We start from the raw sequence: 22,081 nt of genomic DNA on the forward strand, positions 1-22,081 counted from the left end.
TTGATACTATTTCTTCCCACTATTACAATCACTTTAAACCCAGCATATCATGAGTTCTTTCATGTGGGCCCTCATCTGGTGAGACTGAAAGCACAGAACTATTTTACAAAAAGGGGAACTGGGACGTAAAGCTGCTCTCTGATCACAGGAGAAAATTCACCCTGAATTTAGGATTTAATTATAAATTTTATGATCCATTGGCTTGCACTGGTCTTGTCACAGTGCTGCTTTTCTTCTTTACCCTCAGCACCTTTCCAACAAAGACAGGACAACCAGATTGTAACACAAATTTTGGCAGCAGTACACTTTCCGCTAATGCTGATCCTGAACCAGTTGCTTTCTCCAGTTATATGACACAATGTCTAAAGCATCCTTATAATTTGTATACTGTACTCACATGCATCAACCACATGCTTTGCATTTGCACCTGATTCTTTTCAATTTAATGCTGTACTTTTGCATTTTTCATTACCAAATTCCTCCCCACCTCCCCCATCAAAAAAACAAAGGCAAAACTAGGTGTGATTTACCTTATTACAATTTTTAGAAACTTGGCAAAGAGCACTGCTTGACATACTGTCCTTATCTGGCATCCCTAAAAAAAGAACACAGAAAATAAATGCATACTGTACATTCTTTAAGTAACAATGGAGATATTTATCAATAGAATGGGGAATTGGAGGGTTCAATACTTTGGTAACATAGAGATTAATCTATGACTTTTTTAAGAGCAAAACAGATTTATTCAGACAAAAATTTTCTTTCGTGAACACAAAAAAGACAAAAAGCTAACTTGTGTAAATACTATAAACAGCTTGCTAAACATAGTACTTTCTCACAACTTGATATTTGAAGTATGTATACAGGAATTATTTATATTTTTTTATTTAACATTATCTGTGGTTTAGTACCTGGAAGTCAAATGGGACACTGAGTTTGCACTAACTAGCATTGCTATGCTATGCTATGCTACGCTATGCTACTGTTTCACAAATAGAACACATTGAACACGTAACATATGGGACAAAATTTGCAGATGCAGTTGCTAGCCATCAGATATTGTCCTGGTTGGCATCTAAATAATTGTCTGGCAACTAAATAAAAGTCCCTTGATTTACAGAAGTGAGTTCCAAAGCCTGCCCTTGGATTCATGTCTACAGCACTATCCCACAGTTAGACAGGTTCTCATGAGGCAGACATACCCAAACTTAGCTATGTAACTATGGTCAGACAGCAGCATGTTTACTGCAGGCCGTCTGCCCAAGCACTAACCTAGGTTCCCAAGCAAGTTGTGTAGCCCACCCTAACTAAAAAATTAAGCCAGTTTGTTATATTTATTCTAATAGCAGGACTCATGGCAACGTTTCATGGAATTTATATAACACCTATAACCAGTTAAATGTTACGTGACATCATACAGTATGCTTTAGTTACCAGGCCTGGCTCGTGGTGCAAATCTGTGTACAGCTCTGTGTACACTCGTATACAGTTAGGCAAGTTCCAAAGTATTTCTTACTATATGCAGTATTAATACAGTCGTAATATTGAATTGAATTCAACATTTTAATTCTAACGCCCCAAACCAGAGGACTTTCATCTTCCCCTTTCTTCTCTTTTCTCTTTTTTTCTAACATCTGATGTCTATTTTCTCATACTTACTGTCATTGTTGGAGCCAGTTTCCATAACACCATAAGGAGGAGTGAGAAGTCCAGACATATACTGTCGATATTTCTGAAAGACAGTGATGGCACATTCAGTCAGGTATAGATGTATAAAGCCATTCAATGGATGATGTGGTATTTACATTTGTGTGTCTGCTCCCTTGTGCTTCACATGCACAAAAGCAATCTGAGGCAGTCAGACGTGTTTACTCTTAATGCTACAAGGCCTGCTTTCTTGACTGGAGCACACTGCCTTTATTTTATCAAAAGTTGTGCTAAAACATTTCCCTCTTTCATCTTCCCTAAAGCATGACTTTGAGGGTTCTAATAAATCTATATTGTACTTATTTGTGTGATTTCCCATAAAGGCTGTTTTAAAGCTTTTTTGAAATTACACTACTAAGCTGAACTCAAGCTAGAAAGCTACTTTATTGTAGGGATGGAGGCAAGGCTGTTAACTAAGGATTCATGAGAATCACGTACCACTACAATTTTGGTGTCAGATTTTAAATATACAGGATTTAGCGCAAAAACTCTAAACATTTAATTCCAATACACTAAGTTTGGTTTCCAGAAACTACAAGGTTATGAAACACACAAACCCAGAACCTCATGTTATGTATACACATGCACAAAAACTGTAATATCAGATGAAACTTTGTAACTGTAAAAATAATGTCCCTTGTATCACTGTAAACTACATAATTGTAACTGATGTCAGTAACTGGTATTTTTCTTCAGTGAATGCTGGTGACATGATCAATAAGGTCCAAAGCTCTGTCTAGGGCTTAAGAAATTCACGGAAGCTAAAAAGTAACACCAAAAGAAAAAAATGTCCTTTTATCAAATACAAATCATTCAATGAATAAGCGACACATTTTTGTTTTCAATCATACTATATTACTGTCATGCTTAAGGCTAAACATCTATAATTCCCTTTTGGAACTGTCAGAAAACAAGCTTGTGCAACAGGGATGCTGATGATCAGTGTAAATAAAATGTTTCATGCAGTCCTTAGGATGTGCAATGAGCTGAATGTGAACAACCAACCAGCTGAAATTCATGTAGGTTTCAACTAAGCACACATAATAATTGAGACAGAAAATTTCCCTCATAGTACAATTTTAATTTAAAAGTTTTATCCTTTGTTCTATGGAGCTGTTTGGATGTAGTGACTTTTAAAATATTCTCTGCTGGATTTTAACAGATGCTTGAATTATCCTTTTAACATTTCTTTTTCTTGGAAATGGATATGAAAATATCATCAATTCTAGCACTAAAGACTGAATGTCTTGCATTCTAAATAATAACAAAAGCTACAAAGATTACATTAATCTTAATAATCCAATCCTATTTTTAGACAAGCTATTACATCCTAAAGCTTAGTAGCATATTATTTAAATCTCACCCATAATCCAGCTGAAAACTCATAGGAGCAAAACTATGTTATATCCCTGGTCAGTCACACAAAATAAATGCTGCTTCATTTGAGGATAAAACTCTCCTGTTTTCTTTCCCAACCATTCACTTTCCCATACTCTGCATCCAGTCCTATGCCTGGAACTCAGTGAAAGGAAGAATGTGAGAAATAATTGTTTTCTCAGTTCAGCTAGTAAATCACACATCACACAAGGGAAAAACTCATTTTGGTTGGCCAAATGAAAAAAAGGAAAGCATGTCACAAGGGGTTGAAATCATATTTTATTCAAAGAGTAGATAAACGTTTTGTTCTACCTTCTACTGAATTTGGACTTGAAAGTGATTTAGAAATGGAAAATTGAAATGTTTCATTTGGGATATGATAAAATCAAATTTTATAGGGTTTTTTTTCTTTTGTTCTTCCTCACCATTCAGATGATATTTGTTTCTTTGTTCTGTTTTTCCCAAAATAGCATTTTCCCAGAAATAATACATTATTAGTCCACATTTCATCCACCTTGATAAGGAACTTGAATTGTAGGAAGACACTAATTTTCTCTTTTATTTCCTATACCACGTCCACAGTCACCATACACTGCATGGCAGTTTCCCTTCTGGTTAATTCTCTAATATTCTTCCTGATTATTCTTCTCATGAAACGAAACACAGAACATACCGTATAATTTCCAAAAGATTCAGAGGCCTAGCTTAACAAAAATACCTACACATAGAATAAGCCAGAGTTGCACATAACACTTCAAAGGAGGGACCTAACTCCATTCAGCCCCACCTCACACTCAGGATGACAAAGTCCCCCAGGAACAAAAGCACAGACTGCCAAGGACTTCAAATGTCATCTTCCACATGAAGGTCCCACCCTGTCATGGGATGACTCTACTTATGAGTCTGATACAGCAAGCCCAGTGAACAGTGTTGCCTGTGAAGGAGTTCAGGCAGCATTACCAGAAGAGGCACATGCCCTCAGAAAGCTCAGTTGTTCAGACTCCTCCAGAGGACCTCTGCATAAATGAAACTACCTTCTATATCTGGGTATCTGGAGGGAAGGCTGATACGACTGCCTACACATAGTCTCCCATGAAGATACCTCGGTGGGGTGCGGGCTGACATAGGAGGTATAATTTACACCTAAAATTGTATCACCTCATCAGCTAAATTAAATGTCAAGGGACACTTAGTTGTCAAGAAGTCAGGGAAACACTGTTTACTGGGAAACCTAAGTATGCAAAGAAAGTCGTAAGTAACTGCATCAAGATTCCAGGCATGAGATCTCTGAAAGCTGAGATAATGAGGAAAACACAATACTGACTGTGAGACCTATCTTGTTATCATACTGTCTATAAATGAAAAGAAAATGCAGTAAGATAAATTGTACTGGGAGGTGGCATTTAAAATCATCCTGAAGATTAACAGACTAAATATTTACAAAAGGTTTTTGAAAATGTATTCCACTGGTGGTATGAACTCTGGAAAGACTTTCCTTATGGAAGACAGCAACAGTTATCAAATCATTATAAGCTTGTTTATTACCAGAAGTCTTCAAGTTCTGTAAATCCAACATGACAGCAGGTTTTAAAACTACACATAGTGACCTATTCACTCTGTTTTCAGATTTCTACCGATTTATAAACTCTATCATGCAACGGCTTAAAGATCAGACACTTCCTGCATCTAATCTGACAGAACGAGTAATAAAGACAGTATTTTTTCTTCCAGTTACTGACCACCTCATATCCATGCAGTGGTGAAAATTAACATGACCTTTTCAGCCACTGCTATAGCCTAAAGCACAGAAGAGTACTGACAAGGAACAGCTGGGGATGGGAGAAAAGGAGGAAAGAGAATCACACACTTGCCTTACTGGGGAGGTGCTGTGGGTGAATTTTCATACCAACAGTTTTTAAGGCCACTCATTCAGCACTGGTGAGGCCACACCTTGAGTACTGTGTTCAGTTTTGGGTCCCTCACTACAGGAAAGACATTGAGGTGTTGTAGCGTGTCCAGAGAAGGACAACCAAGTTGGTGAGGGGCCTGGAGCACAGGTCTTATGAGGAGCGGCTGAGGGAACTGGGGTTGTTTAGTCTGGAGAAAGGGAGGCTGAAGGGAGACCTTATTGCTCTCTACAACTACCTGAAAGGAGGTTGTAGTGAGGGGGGTGCTGGTCTCTTCTGTCAGGTGGCTGGAGACAGGACGAGAGGAAATGGCCTCAAGTTGCAGCAGGGGAGGTTTAGGCTGGATATTAGGAAAAATTTCTTTACTGAAAGTGTTGTCAGGTATTGGAACAGGCTGCCCAGGGAAGTGGTTGAGTCACCATCCCTGGAGGTATTAAAAAAGCGCGTAGGCAAGGCCCTTCAGGACATGGTTTAGTGGGCATGGTTGATGGTCAGACTCGATGATCTTGAAGGTCTTTTCCAACCTAAATGATTCTATGATTCTATGACTGTCAGGCTTTTCAGTGTGTTCCTTCGCATGCTCTTATTTAGACTTTATTTGCAGTCAGCTGCCGTTAGTCTCAGAGGTTTTCATGACTACAATAGATTTTCTTCTACTCTGTGAACTTAATTTGGTATATTTTTATATGCTAATGTTTAGAAAGGCAATTACTATAATTCTGATGCAAGCTATCTCTAAATTTCTTACAGATATTTCTAGCATACTTAAGGTATATAAAATATGTCTTTGTAGTTAGTCCCTTCTCTTCTGCTGCAAGTACTGAAGATCTAATACCTGTTTAAAGGGAAAGAAGGAGCCAAAAAGAGATCTATACAATATAAACACTCCAAAACAAGCCAGGTAGATGTGAAGAAAATAGATGAGCCTTTGTGGTCCATGTGCATTGCATAGCAAAACCCCAGCACTCTAATGGGAAAGACTCAGGACTGATGAAGGGAAGACCTCCTGGGTATAAAGAATTGAACACAGGTTCCACACCAGATACTCCCCCAAGTGCAGCAGAGTGGGCTGTGTAGTAAGGACCCAGGTAGCAATGGTTTGTACCACTAAGGAGTCAAGTCAGGCTTCTGATACTTCCCCATGCCAAGGTGAACCTACATGTGGCCAGATACTAGGAAGTGAGTGTCTTGTAACATTGGAGAAGGTTTTGTAGACCACAACAGGTTCTTGGCTGAATACATGGTCTCTCTCCTTCTCTTTCTCTTTCTCCCCCACTCACAATCTCAATCCACAGTGTCACTTTTGACCAGATGCACTTCTGCTGCCTCCTGTTCTGCCTACCACTGGCAGCAGAGATGGTGACAAGGCAGAGCCTGCGTTACTTGCAAACTTTGGAATAACACAACATAATTCATTTCAGTTGTAGAAATCCTAGGGCAAACACCAAGGTGCCCTTTCTACACACATTTTTCAAAACCATGTGTAACTATTTTATTAGATGCTGTTATTTTGACTATTACCTGATTTCTGCAATCCTCCTGTAATATCTATCCACACTCCCGCAATGGTTTGTCTTGAGGAATATATGCTGTAGCTCGACAATGTGGGCCAGCTTCTCTATTTTCTTTTGAAAATAAATAATTGATCACTGATGCTCTCAATACAACTCTGTTCTTCCTCCAAGTTGGCTGCACCAGTCATAACATTTTGGCAATGAACCACCTCCGCTGTGAGCATTACTCACAAGGGTGCGTCACTCCCATGGTGCATTGTTACTTCTTTTTTATCCAGAACAATAAGGAAAGATGTGAAAGAGTCCCTGAAGATCTCTGGACCCCCTTTTCACCCCCCAAACCAAGCAGAGATTGCTCTCTCGAAGTCCAGATCTTTGCCTTTAGATCTGATGCTCTAAAAATTGCTCTTCACTGAACTAACTGACAGGTAAAATCTGAGGTCATCTGCCTGCTATCCCTTAGTGTTTTCCAATAAAATGTGCCTAATGTTCTTACAGAATTTCACACACCCCCCCCCGATAATCATATTCATAATTGTTTTTTACCCAAATCTTGTTACAAAGGGGAAATGAAACAACACACTTGCTATTGCCTGACAATATGTGCTGAGACCCACAGAAGACTCTGGCATAATTTTGATTTCGGGTACTGCCTTCTCAGTACATTTACAAATTAGTAAGCATATTTCTTCTAAGCAAGCTCAATCAGAAAATTTCCATACATTTCAGGTCAATGCCACTTAACTGGATATCACAAAAAGGACCTGACCCATGGCTGTTTAACATTGGATAGTGAATCATTGCTTGAAGCTGGTGCTTCACTCTAGAACACCAAATATCCTGCGTATTACTAAATATTTGCCTTTGTCATTCACAGAATATATATATATATTCACTGTCACTCACAGTATAGGTAAGAGAACAGAATTGATTTATTTCCAAAGGAAAGGATAAAGACAAATTAGGAAAAAATAATGCTACAATAGCAAAACCATATCTTTGTATTCTCAAAAAATAGAAAATAAACCATGTGAAGATCTTAACACGACTTACTGAACAAAGACTGTTTTGTATACGTCAGTCTATCAAGTTATCAGAATGAGATAGACAAGGCCTGAAATAGCAGAAGTGAAGTACCATTCAGTCATATTCAGATAAAATAAATGCAGGAGATGCCTGTACTGAAATTGCTGAGTCCTGATCCCAGAATTAGTACAGTTTATGTAATAGCAGATGAATCTGCATCTTTTCCATTTATTTACCTATTTACCATCTTCTGAATGTTTCTGCATGGCTGTAATCAACTATGCTTTAGATTTTATTTGATCTCTTTGTTTTGGAGGCATATATTTTTCTGTCACATTCCCACTTAAATCAATTTATCGTGCTTGAAAAGCTCTGTATGCAGAATTTGCTTGATCACAGAATCCCCTTGAGTTTTAGTCGAAAAGAAAAATGCACCCAGCTCCCTGAAATCACGCCAAATAGCAGACTTGGCTACCAGATAGAAACCCGAAGATAAGAGTGCACTGCAAAAAATCAAATCCAAGGATATTAGAGCATGAGCAGTGATTAAACAAATTACACAGCCTATTCTGCTCCATCTAATTTAAATATAGAAATGACATCATGCACTCCTCCGATTCTGTCTCCGAGAGGAATCCACTCAGGAAATGCAGTTGGGTGGAGACAGGACTTTGTTGGGAGGGATCGGAAAGATTGCATATACTTAGAAGAGGACAAAGAAAATATATGAAGAAGAACAAACAGTCCCTTTGATTTATGTGTTTTCTTTATACTACACTTGTGTAACCATAGAATAGACAATGTATTTATAGGAAAAAAATACAACAATTTAACTGCCTTTAGCTGAAGTTCAAGTTTTCAACAGTGGCTGAAAAAGAGCATTATACAATTCCATATTTACTTTTTCACAGTGATATCTGTGTTGAATTTGTTCACTTTAAAATCAGATGATGATGACTGGCAGAACCAGTGCTTCAAGCTCAACACAAGATCAGAAAATAAAGTTGTGCTCTCCTTTCTTCCCCTTTCATTATCACTTGTAGGAGAGAGGCAGAAAATCACACCTTCGCTGGAATTTTCTGAATTATGCAAGTGGCAGAACAGAACCTCACTCCTCTTCAAACTGTTCTGCTACGCTAACAATTGTAAACCTGCATCTTTATTAGCAAAGCCAGCAGATACGTCTTGAAAACAAAGAGCAGAATTACTAAGATAAAGGTACCTTTTTTTTTAACCTTTTACCTCTACCACTACAGCCAACCTTTAAACGTACATTGTCAGCACTTAGATCAAGCTAAGTCTGGCATCATCTCATGGGTCATGCACAAGGGAAACCTGTTCCAAGAACAATTTCCTAAAGTTCTGGGCATAAAATACTTCCTTTTACCCTCAGGCAGTCACAGCTCCTATTTTCAGATACACTATTTTAATGAGGGGAGAAGCAAAGATGCGCCTTTTTAGGTGAGGTCAGTCTGGGTGTGCTATGCAAGAAGACTGTGTACAAAGAAGATCAGAGCCAGGTAATACAAGACTCGCAAATACAGGATGAGGCTGACTTTGGTCAGCTCCTTGACTGGGCAGCTATGGGCTGCCTCCTACACTACTTCTTCCATATGGTGTGCCTCCCTGAACTGATCTTTAGCATTTTTCTGGAGCACAGCTTCAGCTGAGACGAAAGGTCACACCAGGAAGACATTTATATTTGTAAAGTGCTTTGACAGACTGGTAAATTCTGTAATCGCCGTAACATACGTGTCTTTTTCCTGATCACGTATCTTAGCCTGCAGAGCAAGCAAAAAGCAAGGATTGTGTGTACTAGAGAAGTCAGAAGTCAGCAAGAGCCTTTAAACCAAGTTGTTGTTGCACCCTGAGTTTGCCACCTTGCAAATACAGAAGGCCTGAAACACATGACCATCTTTGCATGAATGTTATGAAAAAGGCTTCATATGAAGAAATGTATGTGGAACTAGATATGTACCACTGAGATAGAGAAAAGCTGCAAACTGCCCTTTTTGCAGGCTGTGCTCTGACAGTGGGTTGAAGGCATGCTCCTCTGTAGTGAAATTCTGTAAGGTCACCACAAATTCTGTGCAGTACTTAAATCCTAAAAATAGGTTTTAAGTGCAACTTAAATGACACATTGGCCTTATGTTGACACTGTGTGCAGCAGTGGCTTTATCCATTGTTTATAAACAACTTTTCTTCCCTCCCCTTACATATTTTTACAAGGAGATCTGAAACAAATAAAGAAAAAGCAAAATGGTGACCTGATCTGCAACTCTGCTTTTCATATTTACAACCTTTAAGCACAGAATTATGTTGGTCTAGAAACTTGTTTTCATCTGGAAACTCTGGGTTAAATATTAATTCCTCTACAATCGATATAAACCTCTTAATAAGTTCAGTGGGGTCAGTCTAATGCCATGCTTTTGCTTCCCACAGAAGCAAGCACATATCAACTTCCAATACTCTTCTAATATTAAAGGCTTCCTTTTCATGGATGATTCCTCAAAGTGATTGTTTCTACTCAGTTGTGCCTAACAATAATGAGGATATTTCATAAGTGTAACTCTGTAACACTGCTGTGAAATCAAAAACCCAAGTACAACACAAAATAAGAGGGGAAAACCTAAAGACAAACTAAATAATTGTAAGTTAGGAAGTATGACAGTCTACGCCTTCTAGTGCATGGAAAAGAGTGTATTCCAACACAGACAATCACTCAAAATCAGATTGATATCACTTAACAGGACCCCAAAATACCTGGGCCTCAAACTCAGCCAGCAGTCAGTACAATGGCACCACTGGAATTACCTTGCCAGCATAAATCTCTCATGGGTCCAGCTGCTCAAATCCGGAGTCCTTTCCATACACAGTGTAGTGTAATAAATGCTGCTTGTGGTACTTCCCCACTGGAGAATTACCCACAGTAATATTTCAGCTATTTCATAACGCAGTGTTTAGTTATACTGCCTTACATCCACATGCACAGTCCAACATCTCATGGCCCTCATGTTTGAAGCTCCCTATAAAGGCCTGTGAAACACAGTCTCTTCTGATGGACTTGTACAACAGCACCTTATCTGAAGGTACCAAAACACATTGGATGGAATGACTGACTTTTATCAAACTGGAATGCAAGCAACATTAATAATGGTGATTCAGCTGTGCCATCACATAGGGATTAGGTGAACTGCATTAACAATCTGCAATGCAACCTTACTTGGTTGGGGCAGTTTTCAAGGTTTTTTTCTTCTAACTGGAGTCAGTGCAAGTGACTTCCTCAAACCAAAGACATTTTATTTAGCTGCCAGTCCCTCACCAAGACTAAAAAAGCCCACATACCAAATGCTGTTCTGTGATTCTAACCCAGAGTCTTGCTGTGGCTATTTCTCACGTGATCCTTTCTTCAGGCAAAAAGTAAAGTAACATTATTGATTTCACCTCAGTCCTAAAAACATTTTCAAACCTCATCATGAGAGGGGACAGCGAGGAATGGAGGCACACAGTGATGGGAAAGAAGGAAGAAAGTCCCACTGGAAATTAAATGTTAGAAAAGAAAGAAATGTTAACAAGAAATAAAAAGGAAGTGAAAATGTTTTAGGGAGCAATGGGTGAAGGGTAGGAGGGGAGTGCAATACATAGCCTAAACAGACTCGTTCAGTCTACTGAACAGAGGAGATACCACAAGGAGTGGACAGACTTCAGGGAAGAGGGCACACTATAAGAAAAAAAGAAAAAAAAAGAGACAATGTGAACTCGCTGACAGATATGCCTAATGAATGAACCTTCTCTCTCTTGCTGCCACCAAAGAAGCAGTTCTACCTGTTGATGTCTTAGAAACAGATAAGCAATTTCACAATAGGCAGAAGCTAGGCTCCTTAAATCTGGCTGTCATTGAGACAGTTTAGGCTTAAAGATTCTGCAGATCGGGATGAATAGCACATAATACAACATCAAGCCTCTGCCAACTTTCCAATCACAAGATTAATCTCTATTTTCCATAGTGAAGCATTGTCTACATTTGTTATTTTTTATCTTGTGGCATCAGGATGTCAATTATAAGCAAAATTAGAAGAAAATAGGATAGAAAATGTGAGTTTTAAAGGATTAAAATAGTATAAGCCAAGCAGAACCCAAACTACCTGAAAAATCAAAAGTCCTCTGAGATTTGAGGAGTGACTTGTTTAAATAAACTACAGAACATTCTCTGAGATTAATTCAGCTGGGTAAAAATAATCCTTTTGGTTACCATTTAAAAATTAGTCAAATTGTGTTTTTTTCCAATTGAGCTGAACATCAAGTATGTACCTAGTTTGACTAGGCTGACACTTCAGTGTGGGCAGGAATTTTGTATTAAAAAGCCTTGCTTTTCTATTTATTTCGTTTTTTGAATGGGAGTTTCTTTCACAGTTCAATATATAATCACAAAAAAATGGTCACCCTGATTTTCATTCCTCATTATCAGCCTTAATTCTCACTATGATCTGTCATGTTATCTACCATCGAGATTAAAACAGCATTTGAGATCTACAGCTGGGCACAGTAATGAAGATGCACTGTAGATTTTCTTAAGTGGAAAAAATAGTAGAGATGTTAAGGCTGAACCTACACATGACCAAAAGTGAAAAATGAAACAAGAGGAATATGAAAAAAATGGAGACAACTCACAAGATAATGAAGGGTAAAGTACTGAACTAAACTGAATAATAATCTTTCCAGAAAAAGAAAGACGGGTGGAAGGAGAAGAGTATAACATTGTATCAGTCTCCTTCTCTCTCCCACAGAGCCCTGAAATCAGTTTGACTGGGGTCCAGCTTTGCTCAGTTCTACACACAAAATGAAAGGTCAGATCCTGCCTCTCCCTCCTCCCATCCAGAAGAGTCCACAGTGCACTTAAGAGGCAGGATGCAAACAGGCAAGTGACACAGCACAAAGGGTGCAAAATGGCACAAATTAACTAAATACAAGAAGTGGATGTTCCACCAGGGATTTTTGTTCAAATAAAGCAAGATTATATTGGAGCAAGACGTAACTGAGAACAAGCATTTCACAGCTTTGGCATCCATCGTAGGACAGACCTCCAAAGGCTGAAACGAGAATGCCTTAGGAAACCCTCTCTCCTCTGAAAGAACAATGTTGGTTACATTCTTGTGCTACAACTATACCACCAAAAATGAATGCACCTACCTAATAAAGAAACTGAGCCAACACTGTCTCAAACTGAGTTTTAACTAGACATAACCAGATTTAAAGGGACACAGCTATTACTATTAAGTTTACATGGAAGGACTACACAAATGATGATGATGGAAGACTGTGAACAACCAACTGTAAGAGAAAGAGAAAGGGGTTTGCTGAAAACTCACTAACAGACCATTAAACTTGGCCATATACTACATATGTAACAACACAGCAGTTCTGTGAGGCAATTTGGCAAGGAAATTCCGTATCTGAGAGGCAATGAGAAAAGCTGATTCCTGCACTAAGAATCCTCCAGAAACAATTTGCCAAGCCCAAGCATCCAAAATCTGTCAGCACAAATGCCCAAGTGCTGGGCTCTCAGGGGAGAGACAACTTCTGTCAAACTGGCTAAAATATGCTCTCAGTGAAACATTCGTGGCACTTAGTTTGCCACTCTGAAAGATCTCGCTTTTAAAAGTATATTCTAAAACTTATACTTGGTTTTAAAAGTTATCTATCTGACAGCAAGCTCACTAGGAACTGAATCAATTTTCTGAACTTTTATGTTTCCATTCCACCTGGGCAAACAGCCATTTCTTCTGGGTACCCCCTCGCACATGGCTAAAAATAATTTCATTAGCATATTGAAATCTCAACCTACCATACTAGATGGATAGGTTTAATACAGCCAGAACATACAGTAGATCATTAATTTTGAAAGTAAAACATCTTTCTAGTCCATTGCTTTCAATTGTTCACTTCTTAGATAACTTTGTATTTCCTGCTCCTTCTTTATGGAACCATGTTTTATTTGTTTGTTTAAAGGATGACAAAACTGTATTAAAATAAATACATCAGGCTGTGCTGGGGAGGCCCCACAACCTGCTTCTCATGAACCTTGGCTGTTCTTGTTCCAAACCCATTGGAAACAATGTATTACAAGGGATAATATTTACACAAAGCAAACAGCAGTACTAGATAAACACGCTGTTTTTACATGGAGAGCAAACTAAATTGGTTTTCAGTAGAGCAGGAAAAATAACTGCACAATATTACTGCACTATGATTTTAAATCATTTCTGTAGATTATCAAATGAAGATGAATGGATTGCTTAAGACTTATATTACACAAGTACATTTTGAAAATTCAAAGAGACTCAACAGGGATGTTACAAAATTCTTTTTAAAAGGCCTTGCTAGGAGGACGCAATAAATAAATCTGGCTCTGGCTGTGCAGTGGCAGCTGAGAGGAGAGAGCATCTTGTTGACTCATCTTTTTGTCCATTTCTCTTACACTGAACAGTCCCTGATAATTTTCCCAACCTTCTCATTAAAAGCGTACCCAAACAAACTTTAATTGTTGTTTTTGTTATAATTGTGGCCACAATGTGCCAGATCTCCTGTACTCAACTGTGGGTACAAAGACTCTGTTCTGCTTGTCTGCTCTCCTAATGAAATGTAACCACTTTGCCTGGCAGGAGATTCCTCCCTTTTCTCCATTCTTCCCAGTAACTTTCTGATTCCAGTGGAAAAATTTTAACCAAATTTGAGATAGGGCTCAAATAAGGTCCTAGAAGCTAAATAAAAATTAGTGATAGGAGATGGGTCCCAAATATAGTGTCACTACTAAGGGAAAAGAGGGCAGTACTCTTTGTCACCCACTTCACTGGGTAGCAGCCAGATAACCAGTCTGTACACACACACTGGCTGGTAATCCTTCCAGATATAACTCCAAACGTCACATACATTGTCTACCATCAAGTAGATACATCATGGAAGTTATGGTAAGTACTGGTGGGAGGAAAGAGCAAAAATGGAAAGGAAATAGAAATAAGCTTTCTCAGTCCTTCCACTCACAGAAAAACTTTTCAATCATTTTCATTGGCTGTGATTATATTTATATCCCAAACTTATTTTGCAACTTCAATTCTTATTATTAGCAATTCTTCCAAGTGTTTTCATTATGACCACGCACTGATGTCCTAAAGTTGCAAGTTTTCAGGTGTTTGTGGACAGCAGTATTGAAGGTACTAAGCATCTGAAACAGGCAGCTCTGGCTTGGAATGCATTGCTATCGCCTGCTGTTGCAGTGGTGAAAAATATACGTGGGCATTCTTATGCACTTCTGACAGAAGACAGGCGGGTTTTATTGAGGAGTAATCTGCTATACTTCACCCTTTTTCTGACAGCAAGAAGAATGATTGATTCTTGAAGCAAGTGTATTGCTATACTGGGACAAGACTTTCAGTCTCTCTAGAAGACAAGACGAGGTCACTGATAATACTAGAGTTAGAACACTTCTTAACTGAAGGGCTACCTAATTTGCAATGACCTACACTTCAGTCTATTTTTGTAGGGCTCTTTCTCTGTCATGAAGCAAGACAGACAAAGCTTGTTATTGTCACTTTGATACTGTGTTTCCACTCACCGTTCAAAGAAAGTCTTTATATAGAATATGCAGTGAAATAAGCTACAGCATGAGTCACACTGCAAGAGTCCATGCTTCTTGAGTGTTATGAGGCACCAGAGGAATCAAATGACTTGGATATGAGAACAAGGCATTATCCACCAAGCCACAAGTGTAATTATAGAACAGCCTTTAAGAGAGGTTTCATTAACAGAGAGAAAAAGCTGCCTTCACATCTAAATCCTCTTCACATAATTCTTCTGTTAACTTATAAGTCTAAACCCATATTAGAGACAAGTTTTGCAAACCATATTGTAATAAAAATCAAACACATTGGAAATAAGGCAAAAATATGTTTTGCATATAATTTTTTTTTTCACATGGTAACTGCTGTTTATCTGATCTGTCTTCCTTTGATAGTACTGAGGGGAATTCAGTGTTATAGAATAAGGAAGCTGTACACATATGCCTAACATATTTAACTGGCTAGTTTTCAATTTACAAGTATTCTCCTACATACTGCTAGCTGCTTGTTTAGGGAGCATCATAGAACAAAATTTTAGCATTATACTGTCTCTTCAGTTTTATAAACTTCAGGTTTCTGTGAAAATCTTGATGTCTTTTAGATAAGATAGTCACTTAAGATTATTATTTGCATAACTCCTATGGAATTAACATCCATTATATATACCTGTGTTGGAATGGATCCTCAGCTGTCATAAATTAACAGTTTCACTGGCTTCAGCAAAACTGATCTGTATACACTGATCTGTTCCAATAGCACTAATGATCATCCGTCTTCCAATAGGAAGGCACATTGTCCACTAACTAGTACTGAAGACTAGATCTCAGGAGATCTCTGCCATATTCCCATGGATGCCACTCACTCACTATAACTGATACTTGAACAAAACCTGTTCAAACTGGGAAATGTGAAGTCTGACTACCCTGTAGCCTTCAAATTTCCTGTCCATTTCTGCAGTGGGAAATTTCATCCTTGAGAAGGGCCACATGCAGACAGCCTACATTCCAGCTGTGTCCTGGCCCTCTTCTATTCCCAGGCTCTGTTGCATTGCCTTACCAATAGGGAAGACGGATGAGCATCAGACTTAACAGGCCTCCACCACAGCCTTCATGCTACAGAAGAATCATGTAACAATTTCAGAAATTGCTTTCACCTCCAAACTTTAGGAAATCACAGTAGGTTCCAAAAGCAGTAAACAAAAGCTCTGTGATATAGGTATGACATACTCTTGTCACTGTCTTGAAAAACACCTGGTGGTGTTTTCTTATGGCAAAATCACGAAGTTTTCACATCACCAGTATCACCTAAGTTTAGCAAACTTGACAGGTATTACAAATCTGATATGGTTAGGAAGACCAGTGTAAACAGGCCTGCAGACCTACTGAATGACTGCACTGCCCAGCAAGTGTCAGTAGTGCTAGCTTCAGCTAGAGCTAATCCTTCCTGCAAACAGAAACAAGTGGGAAAATCCAAACAAGAGAAAAAAGTGCTAGTGCCCGAGTACTTAATAGGGAATAATTTGTCAACAATAGCATGGATCAAATCTGGCCCCTTAAAAAGGAAAATTGCTACAAGTGTCCAAAGGTGTCATTTTAATAAAGTGAGCAGAAAAGAGCAGATGTAAAATTAAGTAAGATGCCAAGCGAGACCAACACTGCCAGCACAGGCCTGCTGATTTGCTCTGCCTCAAGACAGAAACTAAGGGTCTGATGCACCAATGTGTTACTTCGAATTCATGGCAGTGTGACTTTTTTCCAACAGACATAAAACTCAAATAATGCTTATCTATCAGGTTAATTAGAGCAACAGAGATGTAAGTCAGGAGAGGTTTCCAGAGTGTATACTAGTAGTAGCAGGACATGACGGTGGCCAGAAAAGCTGTTTCAAGCTACCAGAAGATGAAAGGTAAAAGTGACAAGACTCTGGACTCAACTGACACTTTCTTTGTTGGAGCAGCAGTCCCAGTAGAGAACTTGATTGCCTTTTCTCTAACTTGCACAGAGCTACATTTTATCTGGATCTCTCACCATCACCCTGAACAGTACAAAGAACAGTAACACACATGCATATAAACAACTCCTAAAGTGGCTCTGTCTAGTAGAAAATGCTACAAAGAGCCTGACCCAAATCATCTCTGAATTTATCAGTATGTTTTAGAAGTTTCTGAAAGATAAAAGATGTATCCTCTTAGAACTATAATTCTCCGTGTCACATGTTAGGCATTGCTTACTAATGAGAATTAATACTGTGTTTGATGTGTTCCTTTATGGTTCTCACGCCTTGCAGCAGAATGGTCAAACCTCTGCAGCTACAGCATCCAGAGGCCAGTTTTGTGGTGGTGTGGTGGCCCCTTGTCACGCAGCCCAGGCCATAATCTCTTCCTGTGCAGACAGGTGGCAGAGTTCAGTTTGCAGACACTGAAACAGCCTGATGGGCAGCAGGAGGCACTGGGCTGTTAGGCCCAAACAGCTGCTCCCTGGTACCTGACAGGAGAAAGCCATAGGCCAAATAGAAAGAACCTGCAAGCAAGGCGTGACCAGTTGGGCACCAGGGTTATTCGTGAGGGACTCTTTAGCTTGAACTTTATAATCAGTGCATCACCATCCATGTGAACACAGCCCAGTGGAATGCTACTGAATTAAGTGCTTAATATTTGTAAAACACTTCAAGATATGTAGATTAAGCATCCCATAGAATTGCTAACCAAAATAATATTATTCTGACATTGCATTCCTTCAGGAATAGACAGACAAACACTACAGTACATAAATGGGCTGATATCTCTTTCAATATAGATCATTAGAGCTCTCCTGAGATTCCCATCAGTGCCAGTAAATGTATGTACAAAGAACTACTCATTTGATTATCTTACAATACAAAACCCCATGCATATATCCACAATGATTATATATTCAGTACATTCCCTTTAATGTCAGTACATCAACTGTGTTTCAGTTGAGATTTAACATTCATCGTCACATTCAGGCAAGTTTTGTCTTGCCTTCTCATCTCCCATACTTGATCTGTCTCTTTAAACTCGGCATTTCTAGCAACCTCTCCCAGCTAGGTTTTAAAAGTAGATTCTTCTCTCTGCTCAATAAGCAAGAAAACAGTATATAATTTCCTGTTTTATGTACAACATCTGGCACTGTAGGAAGAACCATTGCAAATCTTACCAAGGCAGCAGAAAAAAATAGCTGAAAATCCTCCTGTATGGAAAATGGCTCTGCAGGACTGGCTATAAAACCTATTACATATTATATGAAAGGTTAGCAGATTTCCTGGCAGACTATAATACAGTATGTGGGATTTGATTGCTGTATAGAAACAGAGCACTGAGAGAGAGAGGGCCTTCCATGAAACGCTAAATGACGAACCTCAATCTGCTTTTCTCTTCACTAAATAAAAAATGTCAAGAGAAATCTGGCAGGAGTCTACACTTCCTAATGTTAATATTGTGAGTGATAGCCTACACAAAGCATCTGCAACAAAATAACCTTCATTATTTAATTGGCAAACAAGCTGAGGGTACAAAATTTCCCAAAGCACCAGAATGACTTAAGCATCCACACTCCATTTATAGCAATGACTTAGGCATTTCAGAAACTATGCAGCACTGATATTCAGTGACCCCAGGGACAGAATTTAGAGTTATTTAAGCATTCAGACACACAGTTACCTAGGCACTGGCCCTCTTAACAATCCCACAAGAAGCATATGACAACTTGGGGCTTCCATGTGAGGTTATGAACTCTTATCTTTATCAAGCCTCCAACTCCAATAAGAGGGTTATTAAATGAAGATGAACTTCTATTCAAACACAATCTTAAAAAGGGGAACCATGATGGAAAAATTCACCTTTGCAATGAAAGGACATGACAAGGGCATGTAACTGCCGGTTGGGACTGGACCAAGAGGGATCTTACAGTAGCAGTAGAAGCTTCATTCAGTTGTCCAAGCAGAAAGCAGACTGCCTGAATTGGGGGCCCAGTGAGGCAAGAAAGAACTTGTTTCCCTGGTTGCACACTGGTAGACATCACTTCCTTGTGGACTCTGGAGAGCACAAGTAGGATGAGAGGGCATTTGTCTCCCAGTGACTTTTAATTGCTTGAACTTTCCCTGTTAATAAAGCAATGTTGCTTTCCAAACCTTTCCATAAAATTCTAGTTCTTCAGTTGTCTGTCAACACTCAACTGTCATGTGCTCCTTGAAGAAGCAAACTTTTCAGGAGAAGTCTGAGAAGGAAGTACCTGAGATACTGTAAGTGTCTGAAGCCAGAACTAGTCCACGGAGCCTAGATAATTGTCAGGTTGTTTTACAGCCCCTGTCTGCAAAAGCACTGCCTAACTAGGAATCAAATGCCTACAAAAACCTGTCCTACACATTTGTGGAAATAACAGCCAAAATTAACTTGGAACATTGCCATGCACTTACGTAAGGTCATGACATGATGTGGTTACTTGTTGGTACTGATATTTATTGAAGTGGAATAAAGTGCTATTCATGAGCTAAAAGCCAACCCAATGTTTTATTCAGAGTTAAAATGCTTTTTCCAAAGAGGATGGCTTTTCCAAAGTGGTAAGCACTGGGCCAATTCTGTTTCCTTTAATGTCATAGGCAGCTTCTGAAAACAGCAGCCCTAATTTGAACCATTATGCTGGCTGTTCAGGACAACTCCAGTCTGGCAAGCCAGCACTGTCTCCCCGGGAGATGAATATGGCTAAGGGTAAGCAAGTAAGCTGGCACAAAATCAGAAGCTTGGGCGCAAGGGTAACTAGGGATTGACAAGTTTCTCCTTGCTATCTGGAAAACCGTTTCGCATTGTGAGTAAGCTGGGAGAAAGCTGGAGAAACCCTGTTATGATAAACTACATTTCAGAAGTGTTCTGCACAGACGATGGTCAGGACCATCAGTGAAAGACCAATAGGAATTTTAATTACAATTCCATTATGACTAAAAAACTTTCTTGTCCAGCAGCATTACAGGGACTATATATTCCTCCCAGGCCTCCATTTTGTCCAAATTCAACACAACATACCTGGAGTCTAAACATTTTGGTTAGGCCAATAATTTAATCTACCATGTGGATTTTTTTCTAAATACATTTTCACTGAGCTATTGCTGTTGTTGCACACCATTACAATTTAAATTACAAAGGTACATGATACATATAGCTGATATTGAGTTCAAATTGATCAAGTTAAAGAGAATGAGGTACTATTGCATACGCCTCATTACCAGGCCATATGACCAACCCTAGAAATTTCCAGGAAGAACAGCCCTACAAAGATGATGACAGCCAGTCCATTGTGTTTGGGACATCGCTACCCAACAGTATGGTCAGCCCAGATACAAAACATTTCTGTGATGTTTCAAAATATATCTTGCAGATCGCTGGAAAACCCATTCCTGGCTCTTCAGTGTCCTCTTAAGAGGTGACAGAAATCACCAATATTAGTAAAACCAAAGCTACTAGCTAAAATCAGGGAGTTCTAAGAGAAGAATGTACCTAGAATGAACCCACTGAGACTTTTATGTTATCTACAGAACTCATCGCAGTTGCACCTTTTTTTAACCTTGAAACTGTAAATAAAAGTTGTAACAAAACATTTTTGGAAATGTTCTTTCTCCCGTAACATAGTAAGGCCTACTTCAACAAAGATCTCAAATGCTAAGCTTTCATTTAGGTACAACTCTATCAAATGTAATCTTCAAGGAGTTCCAAGTCAGTAATGAATGTAGCTATCCAATACCATCCTCTTGCAACCCTCTTATACCCTTTTCCCTCTATCCTTCAGTCTATTCTTCATCAGCATCTAATTACTTGTATTCCCAGCTTTAAAACTTCGTGGCAGACACTGATGATACTGAGTGGCAACATATGATGTTACTCTGTCTATAAATCTCTTCTCTTGGAATTCCCTTTCTGAGGAAGCAGTGCAAATCCAGATTACATCCAACCACTTCACATGTTCCCATGCAGCCCATGGCTGTTGGCTGTGGTTCCAAAATACAAAGCATTCAGTGCTACAAGGGTCTATGCCCTGCCAGCTGTTGGCTCCTACTCCTGTGCCCAACATCTCATCTTCTTGGCCAGGTCTGCAAAGACTGGGGAGGGCGCCCTACTGTGAACAGGGATCAGTGAACAGATTTGGGTCTTTAAGAAATTGCTGCAGAGCCAAGAAAGAATAGCCAGAGAGGGGCAAGGCAAATCTTGAGACAATATTTGCTTCTTTGTAACATGAGAAAATAGCCACATTTTTCTGCAGAAGACCAGTTGGACATTTACAGAAGTAACCAAAGCACACTATAAAACTCTAAAAAAGCAACAGAGCACTTGGTTTTGCTTTCCAATATTACAATAAGTTGTTTTTACATCTTATATGTAACATTTCAATGGAAATGAAGAAGATGCACACATATACACATACTGCATATATTCTACTCCATACTGCATTTCAGAGTATCTCACTGAAGCAATTTAATTAACATCAGCCAGAAAAGAAAAATGTAGTATAAAGGTGATTCAAGATCTATTTGTATAATCTTTCTTCTCATTAAAAATAATGGCTTCTTTTCCACTGAAAGAAAAGCTAAAACAACAGTTGACTCCTGTCCACCCTGAATTTGCATGCAATGTCTCATTGTCTCCAACTGTATAAAGATGAATACCCAGATTAATCAACCATTCCCAATTGTCTGTCTTCCAGATCATGGAGCATGTAAAAAAAGATCTCTGACTCCAGCTGGCACCACTACTCCTTGGCCTGTTCACAGGACAGGGAGAATCTAGGTACTAAAGGTTGCCCACATATCTCACTTCTACCAAGCTTTCAGGTTTGAAAGAGAGTATTTTGGAAATAACAGTAGCCCTTCAGGCTTTGTTCTTTCATTTTAAAATACTTTCTGCTGTTCTGTTTCTACTAAGAAGTCA

The 22,081-nt window shown here is 39.0% G+C and overlaps 1 protein-coding gene across 8 annotated transcripts in view; it reads right to left on the minus strand.

The window, feature by feature from the left end:
* The window catches only part of RAPGEF4 (Rap guanine nucleotide exchange factor 4), a 159,723-nt gene that overhangs the window by 80,459 nt on the left and 57,183 nt on the right, over window positions 1-22,081 (minus strand). For 7 of the 8 annotated variants that reach the window (XM_030017964.1, XM_030017963.1, XM_030017965.1 and 4 more), the window contains 2 exons: window positions 1,660-1,732; window positions 531-595 (listed from right to left, as the gene is read on the minus strand). In XM_030017964.1, coding sequence (XP_029873824.1) covers window positions 531-595; window positions 1,660-1,732 — 138 coding nt within the window. Of the gene's footprint in view, window positions 1-530; window positions 596-1,659; window positions 1,733-5,079; window positions 5,085-22,081 lie in introns of those variants that run through there. The other variant, XM_030017967.2, reaches the window with a different exon arrangement.

The sequence above is a fragment of the Aquila chrysaetos genome, chromosome 6, assembly GCF_900496995.4.
Source record: "Aquila chrysaetos chrysaetos chromosome 6, bAquChr1.4, whole genome shotgun sequence".
Lineage (NCBI taxonomy): Eukaryota > Metazoa > Chordata > Aves > Accipitriformes > Accipitridae > Aquila > Aquila chrysaetos.